Source organism: Toxorhynchites rutilus, chromosome 3 (assembly GCF_029784135.1).
Source record: "Toxorhynchites rutilus septentrionalis strain SRP chromosome 3, ASM2978413v1, whole genome shotgun sequence".
Lineage (NCBI taxonomy): Eukaryota > Metazoa > Arthropoda > Insecta > Diptera > Culicidae > Toxorhynchites > Toxorhynchites rutilus.
In genome coordinates, this window is record NC_073746.1 from 224,107,359 (window position 1) to 224,128,192 (window position 20,834).

Genomic DNA, 20,834 nt, shown 5'->3' on the forward strand with positions numbered 1-20,834 from the left:
TTTCCGGTTATTTATTGGTTTCCGGTTATGGCACTTGGAAAATGCTAATTTCTACTTCCACTCACGTTAACATTCGCCACTGTTCTGCCCTGCGCTCAGAACTCGCTCGTTCTCGCCGTCTTCAGTTCTCTCTATATTTCGACAAGGGGCTAGACGATGTATTTTATGTTTATTGCTTTTCTACATCCCTAACCTGGCCCATAAAAAAACGAAAAAAAAATATATATGTTTATTCAATTTTTTTTTTATGAAAATAACTAATAGCGGTAAAAAAAAATAAATCCTTTAAGGAAATTAATCATCATATCGTGCTGGCATCTTAGTTATTCTTTTTGGATATTTCGTGGGTGGGGGTTTAACATCGTTTGGTTTGTCCGCTGTAGCTGGTGTCCCGACAGGATCCGTTGTACGAGGTTGCTGCTCAGATTCATCCTCGGATTCATCTTGTTCACCAGTAGTTGGATACTTTCTCAGGTGAGACATAGGGCGTCTGTACCGCACGCCATCTTCGCTCAGTACAATTACGTCGCTTCCGCTTTTCTTAATCACTGAATACTTTTCCGGTCGAAAGGTTGGCTCCAATTTCCCCATCTCGTAATTCCTGATCATAACGGTATCTCCAACAGCTATATCTGACACCTTTGCATGCCGACGTTTATCCGCATATAGTTTACCTCGCAATTTTCTTATTATATCCTTATCCCGTTGTTCTTCATCGCGATTCCAGTAGGGTTCGGTACGTAGTGACGGCAGCAGATCTTTTACGGGCCGACCTATAGCAACTCCATTGGCGACTTTCCAGTGACAGAGTGCGGTGTAGTGTTGTACGAATACACATATTCATTAACCGCCTTCCGCCAATCTTCTTTCATTGTACGAGCAATTTTCAGAGTTCGCAGGATTCCCTGATTCTGTCGTTCAATCAGGCCATTCATTTGAGGCCAATATGGGATACTGTGCACTAGTCGAATATTTTTGTTAACACAGTAGTTCGCAAACTCTTCACTAGCAAAAGGGGGCCCATTATCAGAACGAATTGTTTCCGGGTACGTGTGCTGCTTGAACAAACTCTCCAGAACCTCTATCGTCTTACTCGCAGTTGTTGATTTCATTTCAGTAACGGACAAAAATCGGCTATAGTAGTCAGCAATTACCAAGAAGGTCGCACATTCTTTAGCTGTAAAAAAATCAAGAGCCAAATCTTGCCATGCCCGATTTGGCATTTCTTTGCGCTGCATAGGTTCTGGAGGACCTTGTAAAGCTACTGAAGTACATCCAGCACACTCTTGCACCTTATGCTCAACATCACGGTCCATCTGAGGCCACCACAAGTTCTCCCTGAGATTTCGTTTCATTGAAACTACTCCAGGGTGTCCTCGATGCGCGATATCCAATGCTCTTTGTCGCAATCTTGAAGGAAGAATGATGCGATCATTACGCACAACAACACCATCCATTACTCCCAATTCCTTCGCGAAAGCTTGATAGGCGAACAAGCTTGACGGCCACACCTGCGTATTAATAGACTTAACTACTTCCTTGAGTGCATCATCAAGATCCGTTTCTTTCCGGATTTCGTCCAATGTTATTGCCGATGGTCCTTCACCTATTCCACAAACGAAATGCTCCGAAGCTTCGTCAAATGGAACATCTGACTGCGGGCACAATCTCGAAAAAATGTCGGAGATATTATGGGATCCCGGAACATGCACCACCTTGAAATCGTAGGGCTGTAGGCGCAACGCCCAGGCCTCAGCACGAGAGCAAGCACGTTTTCCTTCCTGGTGTTTTCCTCCTAATATATATTCGAGTGTCTTATGGTCAGTTAGCACCGTGAAGTGTATTCCGAATAAATACGAATAAAATTTCTCAACCGCCCAAACGACGGCTAAGGCTTCGCGTTGGGTTTGTGGGTACACTTTTTCTGTCTTTGTAAGGCCTTTTGACGCGAAGCTGATGATCCTTGGCTTGTTCATACTATCCCTCTGGACTAAAACCGCCCCAAGGCCCACCGCCGATGCGTCCACGTAAAGCTCTGTCTGGTCCTTCGGGTCAAAGAATCCTAAGCGATGAACGGCACTGGATAATTCGTTACGAAGATCATCGAAAGCTTTCTGTTGTTCTTTGCCAAATGTTTCTACTTCCCCTCTGATGAATGTTCGGAGAGCCTCCGTTCTCGATGACAAATGCGGTATAAACTGTCCAACAAAATTGATCAAGCCCAAAAAACTTCGTACTTCCTCCTTCGTTTCTGGCATCCTGAAGTTTTGGATAGCCGAAACTTTATCATCAGTAGGGCTGATTCCATCGACACTAACCTTGAATCCTAGTATTTTAAGCTCTTTCACTCGAAACAAACACTTCTCTTTATTCAGAAACGCGTGATTCTCTTCAAGAATATCCATGACCATTCGTAGTCGCTCATCATGCTCGTCTACTGTGGATCCCCAAATAACCACATCATCAATATAAACTACGACACCTTCAATGCCAGCCAACATTTCACACATTATCCGTTGAAAGATCTCGGGCGCGCAGTTTATACCAAACATTAATCGTTTAAAACGCATTAGACCTTTACTCGTCATGAACGTAGTAATCTCGCGCGATGCTGGATGTAACTCCACGTGATAGTATGCAGAGGTTATGTCGATCTTAGAGAACACTGTCGCTCCTTTCAGCTTGTTAAGCAGCGTGTCAATTAGTGGCAGTGGATAATGCTCCCGTTGAATGGCTTGATTCGGGTATCGCATATTGATACACAAGCGGATATCGTTAGTTCCCTTTGGAACCACAACCATTGGGGAGATCCAATCGGATGGTCCTGTTACTGGCTCAATTATGTCAGTTTCCAACATTTCCTGGATTTTCTGATTGACCTTGTCTTCCATCGCTACCGGAATTTTGAGGTAAGCCATTTTTCTGGGGGCCACAGTTGGATCAATAGATAATTTTACTTGTATATTTGGGAATTTCGGGAACGGAGCTGTATTCTGTTCAATGTTTTGAACTTCTAGTCCAACTTTCAAGACTTTGAGGTCCTCTGCGGTTCTTCTACTTAGCAAAGATTTGTGTGCTCCCTGAATTACGAAAAATTCGGTAAACATTTTGGGTTTTGTGTCGTTGATAGTGACCCATGCTTCGAAAATGCACACTACCCGTAGGGGTTCCTGGCTAGCATATGCCAAAAATCGTCGATCGCTTTGCAGTTTTTTTTTAAAAACCCTGGCGTTGTTAGACACCAACTTTTCCCAGTCATACTCCGTAACGGTGTTGATTGTTGCCCCAGAATCAATCAAAAATTCTATTGGAAGTTGGTCAATAAACCCCACGATTGTTCCATCATTCTGTGTCTTCACCTAACAAAATAAATAATTTGAAAATACTATTAGTGTTTGCTTATTTATTCATCGTTTAATTAGACAAGATTTAACTTTTACAGTTTGTATACTAATAGTTAGCAAAAATGAAGAACTCATTCTACCTCTGAAGATTTATGTTCGTCGCGTCGTAATGGATATCCAGATCCCGGGCTTTGATTATTTCCATCTCGCAAAGCATTAGTTTCCGCTCTCTTCCATGAGTATCGAGCTTTAAATGACTTATTCCGGTTAGCTGTACACTTTCTTGCAAAGTGGCCCACAGCGCCGCAGCTGTGGCATGTAGTATTTCGGGCAATGCAGTTTTCAGATTCTCGTTGGTGCCGCCAAGATCCACACCGGCTACATTCTGTTCTTCCTCTACCATCCGATTTTCGCTCGTACTGAACCGGTCGTGTGGAATATCCACTCCTTGGCATCACCTTCTTTGTCCATTCTTGCTTAACCACTGCCACGGCTCCATTTTCGGATCCAAATGGATGCGTTTAAAACCTCGCGGTTAATCGCATAGTTCACGATCTCATCCAGATTCAGGGTACTTTCGAGACCTTTATCTCGCACTCTCTCATCCATCGCACCGACAGTTATTTGTTGTAGTAACTCCTTCTCCTCACGCTCACCAAAATTGCAGCATGCGGCCTGCGTACGCAATCTCAACAAGTAGCGATTGAATGTCTCACCAGCGGCCTGGCGGAGAGAACGGAAAACCTCCAGTTCTACTCTTTCGTTACGTTTTCCCACGAAAAAGGCGTTGAGGCGCATGATAGCATTGTCGTACTCCGGAGCGTCTTGTGGAGCGAACGGAACTTTCACCGGTTCTGGATGGATTTCTCCCGCCACGGGTGCGAGGTGGTGATAAATTCTTTGTAGGCCCCTACCTCCCCGAGCCAGCAGAAAAAGAAGCTTTTCGTGCTGAGATTCGATCTTCTTCAGCTCCAGAACGATTTCACATGAGCGGTGCCATTCCTCCCATTCACGACGCAGATTGGAGGCATCAGTGGCATCATTGAATGGATCTAACGGGAAATGATTCTCAGAATCCATCTGAAATTCAAAACGAAACAAACCGTTTTACCCTACAGATTTCATTCAAATAAGCACTATGTACGTTTTTTTTTTATAGAATTTTGATAACTAACATCAAATTGTTCGAATAACAAATACGGTAAACTGCAATTCCAAGCTCGTTAATCAAACCGATCGAGAAAAAACGAAACAAAATGAGTTGAACAAATGTTTTTATTATAAATTTATATTATAAAACATGGTTTCTTTTATCATGAAATACACTTCTCATACAACATATAAATCGCTCACAAAAGGGTGTTTTCCATAACGAAATAGTTTTTCCTAGCGCTGTTCTTTCTTCTGTTTTTGTTTTTTTTTTCTGCTGATGGTGGTCACGATGGGATTGGTGATGACGTACAGCGTAACGGCAAATAGGTACCCGGTACTCATCAGCGACGGATGCCACGAAAACAAAACAGTAGCTTTATTGAAGCAGTGATAAATCGTCATCGTTTGCTCGTTTTCGTCTCCTCATAGGTTGCGGTCTGTTCGCAGGAGATTAACGAAATCCTTTGTTCTCCCGTGAAAGTCAACTTGCGGTCCTGTTTCCAAGAGTTTTTAATGGGGAAATAATTTCGTCGGCTTCGATGTCCCCGCTGATAATCTCATTTGCACTGTCGTCGTCAATATAAGACTCACAATGATCAGCTGGAGATGGTAAACAAAGTTGTCAACTAGGCATAACAGGGATGACTAGCTCATATAACTTCACATGATATATATTGTCACGCACTGAAATTTTGTCTTGGGACATCAAAACAAAACAAAACAAAACATGAATCAAGTTCATTAAACCACTACTGCATCACTTCGCTTTTGTCGCTTCTTTTTATTTACTAATACTCCAAACTGTAATGGTAGTGGTAAACATGTAAAAGCTCCAAAGTTCATGCAGAGCTTTCGGGTTTACTCGTTAGATGGGCTCTTCGTTTACAGATACAACGATCACTGTCCCTCATGTTGTACGTCAGTTTTCAGCCGGTCGTGCAACTTCCATGCTATCCTCCCGCACGGTCATCCATCAATCTCGCGTCCCTTCACTTGCCTCCATTTGCGCTACGGTCGTCAGCCGGCTCTTCGTATTTTCGCTCTCACTTCTTTTTTGTGCCTCGGTCGTCAGCCGATTTCGCATCTTTTCCCTTTATTATTTTTTTTTTCAAGGCCGTCAGCCGATCTCGTATCTTTTCCTCTTATTTTTTTTTCTCTTTTAATTTAATTTTTTTTCTTTGTGTACCACGGTCGTCAGCCGTTCTCGCGTCTTTTCCTCATAATTTCATCCATTTTAAATGCGTTTTTTTTTCTTGCGCAGCGTTCACAGAAAATTGTACCTTCCATTTTGAGCACCCTCACATCAAACATACGAGTCACATGAACCACACAACTCAACAATTATATGCAGAGAAAAAAAAAACGGCCATTTTGATTCTCAATGAATAACATTTCCATAGATGATTTCGTACTAAAATACTCACCATGCAATCGTACCGACTGCGCCAATTTGTAGAGTTCTCCTCAGATGACTATCGCTTCCGGTTTCCGGTTATTTATTGGTTTCCGGTTATGGCACTTGGAAAATGCTAATTTCTACTTCCACTCACGTTAACATTCGCCACTGTTCTGCCCTGCGCTCAGAACTCGCTCGTTCTCGCCGTCTTCAGTTCTCTCTATATTTCGACAAGGGGCTAGACGATGTATTTTATGTTTATTGCTTTTCTACACGTAGAAGATCCAATATCCTACGGCTTTCCGCAACCTCTGCCAGTTTGAACACCAATTTAGCTGCAATTTTACATCGGGTATTTGGTCTATCTTGAATATTTTCACCTCTTCCGTGGTTGTTGTTGGCTTTACTTTTTCTGTAGGCCAATATTCTTCTGTAGAGAAGAATTTTTGAATTTCTTCTCTTAGAGATTCTGTCTCCATTTGAATACACGTGAAGATTGAGTCTATTTCCAATTTATCGTTCCCGCATATGGTCCATCCCAGTGGTGTTTTAGCCGCTACTGGACCTTCTTTGCTGACACGTTGATTCGTTGGTGTCAATAATAAGGGATGATCTAGCCCAATTAACAAGGTCGGTTTAGCGTTTTGATATCCGTGGATTGGAAGTCCTCTTAGATGACGGTATTTTTCCTTTAATTCATCGTAATCCAGTGTTTGTCTCGGCAAGGAGAGTTTTCTGATTGTGCGGACGTTTCTCGTCGAATGGGTTATATTATTAGTACCTTTGATACCAAACGACACCAGCTGACTCTCTGGGTCAGAATATTCCGATTCGTTGGTCCACAACATTTTAAGGGGTGAGGATGGTCCATGTAACTCAAGTTCCTCAGCTGCATCTTATAGAATCAAACTGTTCGAGGAACCGTGGTCGAGAAAGGCGAAAGTATCGAGGGATTTCCCTCTTGCTGATAATGTTACTGGAATGACTTGGAAGTATATTTTGTTCTTCCTCACGGCATGCAGGTTTGTCCTTTCCTCTTCCACTTCGATGTCCTTTGACGTTGATGGTTTTCCTTCTTGTCTTGTGTTTTTGGCTGATGTTTCCCTTTCCGCTGGATTCTGAACCTTCTTAGCTTCCGGTTCCTCCTTCAAAGTAGATCGTTCATGCAGCAACGTGTGATGTCGACGTTTACATCCCGCCACTGCACATGTTCGGGTGGACTTGCAGTCCTTACTTTGATGGTTTTTACCAAGACAGTTGAAACATAACCGTTTATCTTGGACTATTTGCTGTTTCTTCTTGCTATCGAGCTTTTTGAAAGCTTCACACATGTTTATCCTATGCTGTTGGGAGCAGTGGGAGCAATTTTGCTTGATGCCTTCATTGTGGACATTCGTTCTGCCTTGATTTTCGTTTCTCAGCAAAGGTTTTTCATAATTCACTCTTTGGGCCAAAAGTAGCGTCGCCTTTCTTTGTTGTGGCACCAAAAAGTTGTACAGATCCTCCAATGTTAATCTGATTGGTTCTTGCCCTTCCATGGGCATAAGACAGTTAGTTTCTTTATCGGCCCACTGCTCTCTGATGTTCAAGGGAAGCTTTCCTACTATTTCTGCCAGATGGAGTGGGTTGTTGAGGTATGATCTTTGGTTTATCATCCTCATGTTGCACACTAAATTCCCTAGTGTGACCACAAACTCGATCATTGTTTGTGGGTTTTCCATTCTTGGGTTCCTCAACCTGGTTAAGTCTGCCCACAGTTCGTTGTATATCGCCATTGGTTGGCCGTATATACTTGATAGTGTTTCGATGATCTGCCTTTCGTTGCCAGGGTCCATCATTAGGGCGCTGACGTATGATTTTGGCCTTTTTCCTAATTGAGCCATTAGACGGCTCACGTTGTCAGCATCGCTGAAGTTTCCTGTTTGTTTGCTTTCGTCATACAAACGTTTGAAGTTCGGCCACTCCTTGTATGACCCATGAAACATGGGTAAAGATGTTGCTGCTTGTTTCCGCAGCAAGTTGGTTAACTCTGTCGGTAGGGTTACCGACGTTGGGGCTAACGTGCCCGCTGGTACCTCTGTTTTTGTCCTGGATCCTCCAGATCCCAGGCTCGATACCAGATCCTGCATTGCCTTTTGGTAGGCTTCGTCCCTCTTCTTTTGACTCTCCATTTGAGACTCAAATTGGCGACGAATTATCTCGAGCGGATCTGCTACTGTTGGTTGCTCCGTTGGACGACTGCGTTGCGTCGCCTTTAAATCTTCGATCTCCTTTCTCAGTTGCTGGAGCTCGTTGATCTCTTTGACGCATTGCGGACAGTTCCATGCTTCCCTCTTGGAGGGCTTAAGTTCCTGTCCCACACAAGTGATGTGGAACCAGTGTTTACACTTGGAGCACTCGGCCATAGTCCGGTCCGAAGTGTCCTCTGCCGTACACAAACGGCAGTGTCCATTTGGATTGTTCACGTATTCCGTCATGCTTCTTCGGATTACGTGGTTCTGTTCTTTCACTTCGCGTTAACGAGACTGTTACCGGTCTCGGAGTATCTTCACTTTAGTGATTCGGTTTACGAGTTTTAACTTCGCGTCGCGTTTTAATTCGAACGAGTCCTCTCTGGAGCCACCATATGTCGGCGATCGATACACGCCGACCTTACGACGCGAGTTGGGTTGCCGGTCAGTATTCGACGTTCTGCTGAACAGACCGTCCAAGACTTAACCAGAAGTTAGACAATGAAAATCCCGCGTAACGAGAACTCCAATGATAACTTCCTTGCAAGGGAGGGGTTTGGTTAGAACCGTCCTGCAGTACAGGCCAATTCTAATTCCAAGTTTGTTGTAAGTTTCTATGTTCCACTTGCAGCACAAGTGAAACAGAGTAACTCAGGATTTGTAGCGAAGTGAAAGATGCAACTTAGTAAACTTCCTCACGCCGGAGGAAAACCTTTTTCGGATGTAGAGGACCCGAACGTACTACTTGAATATTCTTTGGATACTTTATTGATACTGATTATTTACATGCTTTGTGGGTTCTTAAATACTAAGATAATGGATTGTCAGCAATTTTGATGCCCCTTGCTTCCCAGTGTGAAAGGAGTTACAATTTCATTCAATAATATTTTGCCACCCGGGAAGCAAAGGGCGTTCAAATTCGGTATCCCTTTCGAATCGGGAATATGTGTCCATGCTATACTTTTTATACAGTATGTTCTCTTCCAGTCGCTGGTTAGGTTAAACCGCGACGAAATCTAATTGCTGATCCTAGCACAACTGACCTATATCCATACTCGCGAACGCGTGCGCGTAATGAATCAGCTCTTTGTAATCTGATCCTCCGCTCGGTCAGTGGCACGGCAGCGCGCTCATATTGTCGCTTTACAGCTGGTGGAAGGAAAATTGAACGAACGCTAACAGCTGATTTCAGCTAGCGGCGACAACGTAAATGTACAAAACACTAACTTTCTTACCATATACTGACGACATTTAAATATAATAAATAAAATAAAATAAAATAAAATAAATAATGGGATGGGATTGATTTCGCCATCGACTCTCGTCGCAACCAGGGCCCAAAATCTTCGAATATGAAAAATGAATATCGACATTCTTCTCAGTCGCTTCGCTTTGACTAACGCTACTTCGGCATTCGCCGTCAACATGCATTGGATTGCCTAGAAATAAATTGACGAGCGTGCAAGTGCGATGATGACTGATGAACTATTCCAGTCAGTGATCATTCCAATTGACGTGACTAATGAATACAAATCTGCCTCTTAATTCAACTGACTTCAGCCCACATTTATACTTCTCCCTAACACGATCTCTACCCGCGTACACAATCTTATTTTTATGCCCATATAAAGTGAAACGAAAACTTGATTTCTAGTGCAAATAGGTACTTACACCATTAATGGACAGTTTATTGTCTACCCACCGTGAACTCAAACCAACGAACTTAGACCTTTACCAGGTATGCTAAAGGTCCTCGCGTTAGTATTAGTGAACACTGCACGCTATTTTATACGTGTGAGCAATGGCGTAGCGTGACCGGGTGACACCCGGGGCGGGTTACTAGGGTGTCATTCCTCCATAATAATTAGCTTTTGTTCTCGGATGAAAAATAAATCAAACTTATCTCAACAGGAAAAGTATTTATTATAACAAATTGACATTTATTTGAAATAAATATCAAGCAACACACACTTTTATTGACAAATATGGACAACTAGCTCCTAAAATTGTCCACGTGGTATGTGGACAGCCCCTAACAGTGGCGTAGCGTGACCAGGTGACACCCGGGGCGAGTTACTAGGGTGTCACACCTCTATAATACTTAGTTTTTGTTTTCGAATGAAAAATCAAAAAATTAAAAAATAAATAAAATATGGTTTATTTGTGGATGTCGAAATGTGACTCAAATAAATCTTATCAAATAAATGTCTTTGGGAGCTGATAAGCCGTTAAGTAAGCTTTCGCTCTCTTGTTGTAGGCTCAATGGGATGCGCAGCAATAAGCCTCTCCACAAGATGGCACAGAAACGTACACGGTTAGGAACAGCTTCACTGAAAGATTTGGAACCGATTATTGGAAGCCCGAACCGATTCTTCATGACGAACTGTAATACATTCAATGCAATCTCATTAATGACATCATTAGAATTAATTTCAGTGGCCTTCAAATGTATACGAAGTCTTGGTATCTCTAGCAAAAGCTGCCTATCCGAAACTTCATAGTTTTTTTTTTTTTTTTTTTTATCTTCGCTTATTTTTCGTCGGCCTATTTCCGCCACTTAAGTGCCAATCACCGACATCAGGGAGGCGACTCCACCTGTTCCTACCTATCAGACTCAACAACTCATGAGCCGGGCCAACTTCTTTTACTTCCGCTCCGAAGGAAGACGTAACCAGAGATTTTTCGCCTCAGAAAATCCCAACGACGCCAGCTGGGATTGAACCCAGGCCGATCGGATTGTGAGGCTGTTACGCTAACCATACAACCACTGGCGCCGTCTAACTTCATAGTTGCCAATTTGTCAAATCGAGGTACTCTTAACATGTGTCGAGCTTGAATTGCTTCCAAAAGTTCAGCTTCTTCTTTTGACGATTTTGACCGTTCTTGTAATTCTCGATAAAAATGACTAATGTCCTCCAAAATTCCCTCTTTCATCGTTGGACCGGGCCCGGAAAGTCTTTCACCTGGTTTACTTATCTTATGAGGAATTCTCCTTTCGGTTGCAAATATTTAATCGTAGGATTTTAATAAAACATTCTTAAAAATTGAATTTCGACTAGTCTGTTTCTTTCGAAGGCGTAAAAAATCAGTGCATCGAGTCCGATCACAACGTTACTCAGAGATGATCCTTTGGTTTGCAAATATTCTGCGCTAGATCTACTTCATTAAGTACAACGCATCAGAAGTACAGATAACAGAAAAGTATTAAATCATAAAATTCTGGTAGGAGGGACCGTGAACTTGATCCAATATTTCAGCCGCACAATACTCCAGTGACTGTGAACAGCCCATAAATTGGTTTCCCAGCATTATAATGAGCACCCCATCGAGTTTGCGACAATCTTTTAACTGTGTGACTCAGAAACATTTATCAGCGATCAGTTGAAACCGGGAAAAACGAGTAAACAGATTAAACATGTTACACACTGTAGATTCTTAGCAAATCAATTGAGAGGTGAATGAACTGCAAAGTTTTAAGCCTCTTAAAACAAAGAAGAATAAAAAGAAAATTCATGTTATCCTCATAAGTCCAAAGCGTTTTATACTAACCCTATGAATCTGCGGCTTTTCCCACCCGAAACGAAAAAACAAGGCTACCATTGATTTGGTAATCATTTGTTTGAAGTTGCATCTAAATCAATTCTCAATAAATTGATGAATGAATATTTTGTTTTCCCTTGGAATTGTCTTGCGGTTTGTTCAAATATATACGAAATAATATTCTTTCGCTTGGGGTCTCTTTTTAACGTTCGACACTCAAATCACCAAGCCAAGCTTATTCAATCTTCCGTACATCCGAAACATCTTTTCCGTGATATAAAAAATCATCACGGAAACGCCTAGTAGACTGCCCAAATGTGTGCGAAATCGTATTTTACTCCTTACAACTTCAAGAAGCTATCGCTATTTATAATGATTTAAATAGTTTGCTTTCGAAGCAGTTTTGAGCTATTGAAAATAAGTGAAGAAAATATCTCTCGTAGATCTTTTTTTTCGAATAATGTTATTTTAATATTACTTCGTTCATACCGTAGAGAGATATTAACGTTCATAACCTTGTACTTCGAACGTCACCCCCTCGTTTTCAAGACTTTGAATTTACAACCTAGTACAGAAATGAGAGATGTGTAGCATAACGAAGTAATGAACATAAAAAACCAAGAAAGATTCTATAACATGATTTTTTCCATAGTGATTTATTTTGTTAGATAATATCATACGTAATAACCGATTACCTTCATTCAAAATCATGATTTTTTTTAACATAATATACTTGTAATGGTTATGGGTGTCACCCCTCTAAGGGTGACACCCTGGGCGGACCGCCCCGTCCGCCCTTTATGCTACGCCCCTAATATGAGGCCCCAAGTACATTTTGAATCGAACCAGAGCACAAGATACTTGAATGACATGGCATGAGTGCTCGGTTTACCCAAAAATCAAAGCTTTGGTTCTGCTGGTCTATGCTTCCTAGAAAAAAAGTCGATCTCTGTTTGCTCCGTGGAGAACTCGATTCCTAGACCAGTGACCCAGGTTGAAAAATAGTGAATATCAAGTATCTTGCAAGGGTCCTTGCAGGTCGGATTCTTTTGATCCTACGACAAGCAACGGGCGTTTGGCCAATTAACGAAAGAATATGTAAATTTAGGGTACGAGGCCACTTCTTCGGCTCACTATCATCTCCGAGTCCACTTTGCTAACACCGAGTTCGATACAGAGAGATCCTTCACGACACGAAAACGTGAGTACAATCGCTGCCCAAAACACGTCATCAAAATTGTCATCAGTAAATTAAATGCTCGGGTCGGCGGAGAGGATTCTCAAAAACTGGATGTTTTGAATGTCGAGTTTAAAAAATCTACGATGGTGTATAGTAAAACGGAATGGGAAAAGGAAAAACAAACCACAAATTGGAGCAACTTCATGGCGAACCCAACATTCATAACGTCCTTGAAACTGGTCCAGTGGGTGGGAATGGCGAACAACTGTTAAAGGGCGAACATTAAATCGGGTGGGGACGATCAGAATAGATCACCAGGATGCGAGATGTCAGGATCTATAGAAGCAATACTTAGCACGGAATGGTGAAACAAGAGGCAGGAGAACTGCATCCGAAAAATGTGTCGTGAAGAGGCTCTTTTTGTTGTTGTGGATAAGGTTCAATTTTAGGATGGAATGCAGTGTCATTTTAAAATTGAATAAATGATAAACCAAATTTTGTTATGACGATGAAAATGAAAATGATACCAACTAATCATCACACAACACAAAATTCACAAAATATCAACTTGTTGGTACATTTTTTGATATATATTCATTTTCGTTAGCTGATAAACGTATTTTGTTTGTTTTTTTTTATTATTATAACGTAAGACATTCTTCCTCCGCTCGAAGCCGATATTGATTTAATTTTATATGATATTTCGGATATTTAAATATGCTGCTTCATTTAAAAATTGTCCACGAAAGCGTTGTATTTATCGTGAAGTTTACAAGACCTATGAAATAGATATACGGTACATTGCTAGTCATGGAACTAATCGACCAAGAAACTATTTGTATTGAAGGCATTGAGTTTTGTGTTCCATTGGTGTGAAACGAAAATAGTAACGGATTTCAGATGCAATAAACACACTCTTGAAATGAAAATTAACCTCCCTTTGTCAAAGTTGATTTCAGTGATTTGAAACGCATTTTACAGTTTTATTATGCAGTTTAGGGGAACTATTGGGATATTTATAGAAAAAAGAGAAAAAGAGAGAATAATTCACTTCACACCACGGTAGATGTCGACACCGTATCATCATCGGCATAACTTATCTTACGAAGACATTTATTTAGTCATATGGGCTCTAAAGTTTATTTTTGATGCTACGTGTTTCTTGATGTGCTTGAGTTTATGATAACATGCGATACCGTGAGTTTTAGGTGGTGATAGCGAACATTAGGCCCTATTCAACAAATCTAAAACATTTGAAGACCAACGTACCAAATCACTGCAGGTTCGTGGTATATTACTTCCATGATGAGCAATTGGGTTTTCCTTGTACAGTTGTTTGTTTCATTTAAGAGGTTCTGCACATCACGTGCTTTCGTCTCTACCTATATGTGTACCGCGAAAGTAGCGGTAATAGCAGTAGACATATATTTATCAGAATAGTATATTTACAATACTTTATTACATTGTTTACATTTCCATTACACAACACTTCGTTTTTGTTTTTACAATTGAAATGATATTGGTAGAAATGTCTAGCTGCATTATACATTTCTTCCCGTATTATATGTTAATGTCTATCCGATGACACAAAATCGTTCTGCTCAAGTACTGTCATAACGGATGACTACTTTCGACTGTTATAGTTCAAACTTTGTTTGAAATCAAAAGGAATGTTCAAAATCGAAACTAAAACCGATTTGTGCTTTCAATCACTGGTACATCACTTAACCTACAAACATTATACATAAATAATTCGATTAGTACTCATGATTATTATCATATAATGTATTCATTATTGCTTTTAGCTAATTTTTGCATTCCAACTATTAATAATAGAGATAATACTTTCCAAGCCAACATATATACGTTCGATTTTGCATCACTGTCGTTTGACGTTTAACGTGTATAACAGCTGTCACACACACACACACACACATGTATTGAGGCGATTATGCTTCTGAGGTGTTTGATTTGTTACAGAAATTATTCTCGCATTGTTTTAGTTCTGCGCCCTCTTCTAGCATGCTAATTGGCAGCACCGTAGACAGTAAAATAGACCTCTACATAATCACAAAAGTCAGTCTCATAAGTGGCTTTTATTATGGTTCTACCCTTTTTTGTCCATGAGAAAACAAAGTAACTAACAGCAGGTAACCGGCGTCTAGCCAATTACCATTATGAATGATTTATTTACAATATTGTTTTTTTTGTGTGTTGCGTTCACAATTGGCAACGGATTCGAAACAATATATAGTACTGAGGAGTTATTAACAAATAATGTATAGTCATAGCTTACAGCTATAATTGGTACGAATAAATAGGTTGATTAAGTAATATACATAGTACTACGATCTAATACCCACTAAGTTTTACATGTTCTCGTTGTCAGCAATAAACTGCGCTGAACAGCGATTTTCACTATGGCCTTTTCGCTGGTCTAGCTTACAAAGAACGAAGAGCATGATTGCGAGTAGAGACGCTATCGACACAATGATTATCAATGCTAAAAACTCGAACTCGGACTCCTCAACGGCAGTCACCTGCGCTGGTGAGAGTGAAACGCTCAGTTCGAGTGGCCGGGCGAGATTGCCGGAAGTTATTTGGCAGCGATACCGCCCGTAATGGTGCTGCTGAATTCTCGGTATCGACAGATAGGAACCAATGATTTGGCCGTCCTCCCTAAAACGAGCGAAAAAAAAAATTAGTCAGCATCGTATGACCCGTTATATCGTTATGGAGTAAATGATGCTATTTGTTACCTCGTCACATTCAACTGATTGGCGTCCAGTACAGATGCTGGCTTGTCGTCCAGCATCTGCATCCACACAACTTTATTGGTCGCATCCGGTAGATCGAGCTTGCCCACGAATGCCTCGCAGTAGAAGCGCGCGGTTTCACCTAGACTGATGATCAAATCTTTCGGCCTGAACGTCGGCAGTGGGAAGTCTGGTTTGTCTTCTGGAAGTAGAGAAAAAAACGGCATAGTGTTGTGAAAATCCAAGTGTACGAATGAGATACATCAATTGCAATTAATTTGTGCTATTGTGTGGTATTTTTGGAAGGTCTTATCGTAGAAATACTTGTTTGATGAATCAATTTGCATACGTGTGTATGAAATGGTTGCGTCACGATAGGTTCTTCTGAATTTAATGATTTTCTCGTGAACAGACTTTATTTGCGCTTGATTTTATTGCCTTAATGTTGAAGGTAAGTTGATTTTATGAATTGTGTGAAACAGACATTCTTCGTTGGACAATATTATATGAGTGATATGAAGTCATTGCATGCTTTCATTCGTTCCCTCTGTGTTCCTAAGTGGAATAATCATCTGAAGAGTGATGGAATTTTTTTACCCTCAAATCAATATACACTCGACAAAAAAATTAGAGAAACAGAATGCGAAGTCGGAAATTTCAAGTGATTTTTGACATGCTGTATATTCGTGAAAAATCAACGCATTTCGATGGGATGTGCACCATTTTGAAGCTACAACTTTCAGGTGTTTTAATATTTTACGTACATATTTTTATCTTGGTGTGTGTAGGTGTAGTGGTCTACAATATCGGCAAGAAATGAAAAATTGTTTTTTCTTTATTTTTTCAAGAATATTCTGGGCTAACCCAAATTTTTGCCAACCATCTCAACAGCAAATCTAATTAACTTTACCCATCAGCTTTTATTTGGTTCCAAGAACGTTCCTGTAGGACCCAGGGAGGACCCATAGATATTTCAGTTTGAATGAAAAACTACCCCTTCGTCTTTGATGATGAATAATTCAATAAACAACCATCGCACCGCAAATCGAAAGGCAGTTTTGAAAAATCCAATAAATTCTGCACAAGGATGATTTATTACTTCGACGAAAAAAAAATATTTTAATTTTTTGCATCGATTTCAAAAAAGTGCCAAAAACAGGATTTTTATAGTGTTTTACAAAATCCATTGTAGTTCTGTAAATATCGCAGTTAGTTCTAATGTTTGCAGGCAAATTTTTGGCCTAGTGTATTCCCTAAACATCCGATGCGCGATGGTTGTTTATTGAATTATTCATCATCAAAGTCGAAGGGGTAATTTTTCATTCAATCTGAAATATCTCCGTGTGGAAAAGTCCTACAGGAATGTCCTTGGAACCAAATATAAGCTGCTTGATAAAGTTAATTGGATTTGCTGTTGAGTTGGTTGGCAAAAAATTGGGTTTGTCCAGAATATTCTTGACTCGATTTCGAAGGCATTGACCAATTTCAGAATTTTATTATTAGTATGGTATTCCTTGTTTATTGCAAGTATTATTAGCTGTCTTATTCGTTATCTATATGTTTTTTTGTGTATTCGGCAGGAATATTGATCCTTTTTTTCATCAAGTGTTTTTTTAAAATCGTTAGTTTTAGAAATTTGATGGTTTCTAAATTTCCTACACAGATAACTTCCTTGGTTTTTTTTACTGGGATTGTTGTCGGAAGATTGTGGAGGAATATGAATAACTTTTGAGCCATTGTAATGTAACCATGTGCGAACTTTATATGGCTTGTGCTCTGGGGTGTTGTCTTGAATTCTCGATTCCATCCCATTTTGTTAACATGAGCAATTGCCAATTGCGCTGCCAAGTTAAGAGTGTGTGCTGACTAGGAATGTGGAAAAATTCATTGTAAGCAATTTGCCTTTCAAAAAGTGTTCCTTCTCGTGGAGGCGATCTGGTAACATCCATACCTCTCACGCAGAGATCACGAGTTCAATTCTCACTCCCGACATTCTTACAAAAATGGAAGTAAAAGTGACAAACCAGCCGGAATGTGTTGAAAGTCACTATAATAGAGAAAAAAAGTGTGCCTTCTGATGCACCCACCTTAGCTAGCGAGTCCGCTTTCTCATTCCCCGGAATAGAGCAGTGAGAGGGAACCCATGCTAAGGTAATCTTGAATAATTTTTCGGCCGAAACGATCAATAGTTGTATTATTCTTGTAAGAAAATAAGATGAGCGTTTATCAACTTCCATTGAGCGGATTGCCTCTATTGAGCTGAGACGGTCTAAATACTAAGGTCGATGGGCAATGTTTCAATGATCCCTAGTGTGTAGTATATCGCACCCATTTCAGCGACATACACGGAACAAGGATCTTTGAGTTTAAAAGAGGCACTGGCATTTTCATTGAAGATACCGAAGCCAGTGGACCCGTTTATGAATGAACCGTCAGTAAAGAACATTTAATCAGATCTAACTTTCCCATATTTTTCCGAAAATATCGACGGAATAACATTGAACCGTAGATGATCTGGGATTCCATAGATTTTTTGTCGCATGGACATATAAAAAATGTCAGAGGAATTGCAAAGTATGAAAACTTGGTTGGAGATGCCTGGTGAAGGGCGCACGTCGTGGGTAAGGTACTCATAGTATAAAGACATAAAACATGACTGTGGAGGCAGTTGGGATAGATTTTCGATGTAATCAATCACCAATGGATTCATGATCTTGCAACGGATGAGAAATCTATAAGATAATTCTGTGAACCGAAGAGTAAGCGGGGATACTCCTGCCAAGACTTCGAGACTTATCGTATGTGTCGAATTCAAACACACCATGGCTATACGCAAGCAACGATATTGTATCCTCTCCAGCTTGAATATGAATCCTGGCAGCTGGTCGGAAGCAAAAACTGTCATATTCTAACACTGTTAATATCGTTGTTTTGTACAGCCCCCTTATAGCACCAAACTTCAAGCGCGTTACACAATGACCTTATCTAAATACAATGTTCCGTAAGCTTGTTTTCTTCTTTCAAATGAAGGGAAAAAAGAAAAGAGAGTACGATTACGAGTTCGAGTCACTGTATGTAGTCGATTTCGCACTGTTTGAGGTTACATGGATGGAATACTCACTATCTATTTATTTTGAAATTCTAGAAGCCGGTAAAACTCGATGATACGACAGCACTGTTAATTCTAGAAGATGTCTTTAATGAACGTCCTGATCGAATTGCTGGTAGGAATGAACCATTCTTTTTAAACTGTTTTAGCAATCGTTTCTTTACTCAGTTCAGATAACATCAGCAATTTGACGGTGGCTTCTGCCAGAGGCATAGTGTTCCTAACAGTTTTCGGATACTTGGAGAAATGTATGGGTTTTTGGGGGTTTTGAAGCAAAATAACACCACGAAACCTTCCAAACAACGAAATTACAACTGTATGCAATGTTTACATTCGAAAACAGAAACGAAGTAGTATATAGCATAATGGTATTGAGTATATTTGGGTATATTTGGATGGATAATCTCTTTTACATTTACAAGCAAAACATTCGTTTCTAGTTTCTCATGACATAATTCTTTAAGGTAAGGATAATTCTAATTTTCTAAATTTGATTAGAAAATGAATATTAAAAAATTATAAAACAAATGCAAACAGCTAAGTAGTTATCTTGGTATTCATTTCATTTATTTGTTCGGACCTGTAGATTAAGGACTACTTCTTTTTAATTTCTACAAACAATTGCATGTTTGTGCGGAACAAAAATTAACTCATACTACCAAGTTCAACTAAAATATAGATAATTCATAGACAACCAATTCCCTCCATTAGGCCAAACCAGATACTCAAGATGGAACCTTCTTCGGGACTGAATACTATGAACAGCAACGGGAAGTTGATTCCACAGAATAGAAGCTCATACAATGAAGGCATTGCGATTATGGGAATTGCTGGATTGAGGCAGACTAAAACTTCTGGTTCTTGTATTTCTGAAAGGTTCGAATTTTCAAAAAGATACCGAAAAACAAAACATGCTGTATATGCCGGAAATGATATTCGAATAAAAATGGCAAAAAAGCTGTAACTCGAATAATAGTAATTACAACATTTATCTGTGTTTTATTTCAGTATAATATCGTATGCCTCTAAAAACCCCGTGTGATATGAAGGCTTTAAACTTGAAATTTCATTCGTCTCTACTATGAAAATGTTCAATTAGTAGATCAAAGGCAACTCTCTCGTAGTTTTCAGCGGGTTATCCACAACCAGGGTTGCCATCAATAATTTAAAAAAATCAGGAAAAATGAAAATAAAAAACAGGAAGAAATCAGGACATCTGATATTGAGTTGTCTGGTAAGTTCGTGCCGATTTTTGGGAAAACACGTCAGGCAGACTTGCATTCATTCAATTTTATATTGTATTGATTTCTCGTAATAAACTTTCCCAGATATTTTTTTATAATGACCATAGTGTTGAATTTTTGACCATTGAGAGAAATCAATATATTTCTCAGAATTTATCATCCATACTTCGGAATGACTTTTTAACTAAAATGTTGCATAAAATCCCATTATATTGACTTTGAATTCAAAATGTTTCTCTTGAGTAATATTCTAAGAATTTCTTCATCAATAACTCTGCGGCTACTCGTACATACACACGTACATGCAAGGTACTGTTGTTCCTCAAATCTAATCTAGATATTCAGCCATTTCATGCCAAACCGATATAGTAATTCTCAGATTTTCATGAAAAGCGGTAGATTTCTTCTTTATCGTAAACAATTAAACCCGTATTTTTTTTATTTTTTCGTTAGGGTGATCATTTCCGTTTTAAGATGGTCCGAAAAATCAATTTTTTCTTTTCCAAAATTTTTTTTTTTCAAAAATTCAGAACTTTGCACCCTTGGTCCATGTAAACTATAAAAAACAGATACAATCAGTAATCACGAAAACAAAATTAATTTTCTTCACAAATGTTTTTTTTTCAAAAAAGCTAGGTGGCTCATTTGCTTTAATTTGATATATCAATCATCTAAATCGGTCCAGTAGCTCAAATGTTATGAATTTTTGAGAATAGGAAAAAGAGGAAAAAATTGATATTCCGAACTATCGGTATACTTTGAAAAATCATAACTCTAATCTTTGATTTTGAGATATGTTATGCAAAATTTCCTCAGCTTTCTAGGAAAAAATATAAAAAAATATAGCACCCTTAGTCCCGCCACCATGAAAACCATAAAACA

General features: G+C 39.7%; 3 protein-coding genes across 9 annotated transcripts in view; 1 reads left to right on the top strand and 2 right to left on the bottom strand.

Annotated features, from left to right (window-relative positions):
• Positions 1 to 203: 203 nt before the first annotated feature.
• LOC129779595 (uncharacterized protein K02A2.6-like) lies at positions 204 to 6,059 on the bottom strand. Of its 5 annotated transcripts, XM_055787160.1 has the most exons (4): positions 5,161 to 5,582; positions 4,520 to 5,096; positions 3,485 to 4,424; positions 204 to 3,359 (listed from the first exon to the last, which is right to left on the bottom strand). In XM_055787160.1, the coding sequence occupies exons 3-4, from the start codon at positions 3,797 to 3,799 to the stop codon at positions 774 to 776; spliced, it is 2,901 nt and encodes a 966-aa protein (XP_055643135.1). In that variant the 5' UTR covers positions 3,800 to 4,424; positions 4,520 to 5,096; positions 5,161 to 5,582; the 3' UTR covers positions 204 to 773. The 5 variants fall into 5 exon arrangements, with proteins under 5 accessions (XP_055643135.1, XP_055643136.1, XP_055643134.1 ...); XM_055787161.1 differs by lacking the exons at positions 4,520 to 5,096; positions 5,161 to 5,582 and adding an exon at positions 5,921 to 6,059; XM_055787159.1 differs by having other exon boundaries at positions 4,698 to 5,580.
• A 7,512-nt stretch (positions 6,060 to 13,571) lies between these two features.
• The window catches only part of LOC129775723 (fibroblast growth factor receptor 3-like), an 81,837-nt gene continuing 74,574 nt past the window's right edge, over positions 13,572 to 20,834 (bottom strand). For both annotated transcript variants that reach the window (XM_055780771.1, XM_055780770.1), the window contains exons 4-5: positions 15,603 to 15,801; positions 13,572 to 15,522 (exon numbers count right to left, since the gene is read on the bottom strand). In XM_055780771.1, the coding sequence (XP_055636746.1) occupies positions 15,213 to 15,522; positions 15,603 to 15,801 (509 nt within the window). In that variant the 3' untranslated portion in view covers positions 13,572 to 15,212. The remainder of the gene's footprint in view (positions 15,523 to 15,602; positions 15,802 to 20,834) is intronic.
• The window catches only part of LOC129775722 (acetylcholinesterase), a 208,857-nt gene continuing 203,762 nt past the window's right edge, over positions 15,740 to 20,834 (top strand). Inside the window, exon 1 of one of the 2 annotated variants that reach the window (XM_055780767.1) lies at positions 15,740 to 15,846. The gene's annotated coding sequence lies outside the window, so the exon portion shown is untranslated. The other variant, XM_055780766.1, reaches the window with a different exon arrangement.

Coding starts and splice junctions, on each gene's coding strand:
- LOC129779595 (XM_055787161.1), bottom strand. CDS start 3,799: ATGCCAAGGAGTGGATATTCCACACGACCGGTTCAGTACGAGCGAAAA. Junction 3,360..3,484: donor ACGAACATAAATCTTCAGAG/GTAGAATGAGTT, acceptor TTATTTTGTTAG/GTGAAGACACAGAATGATGG.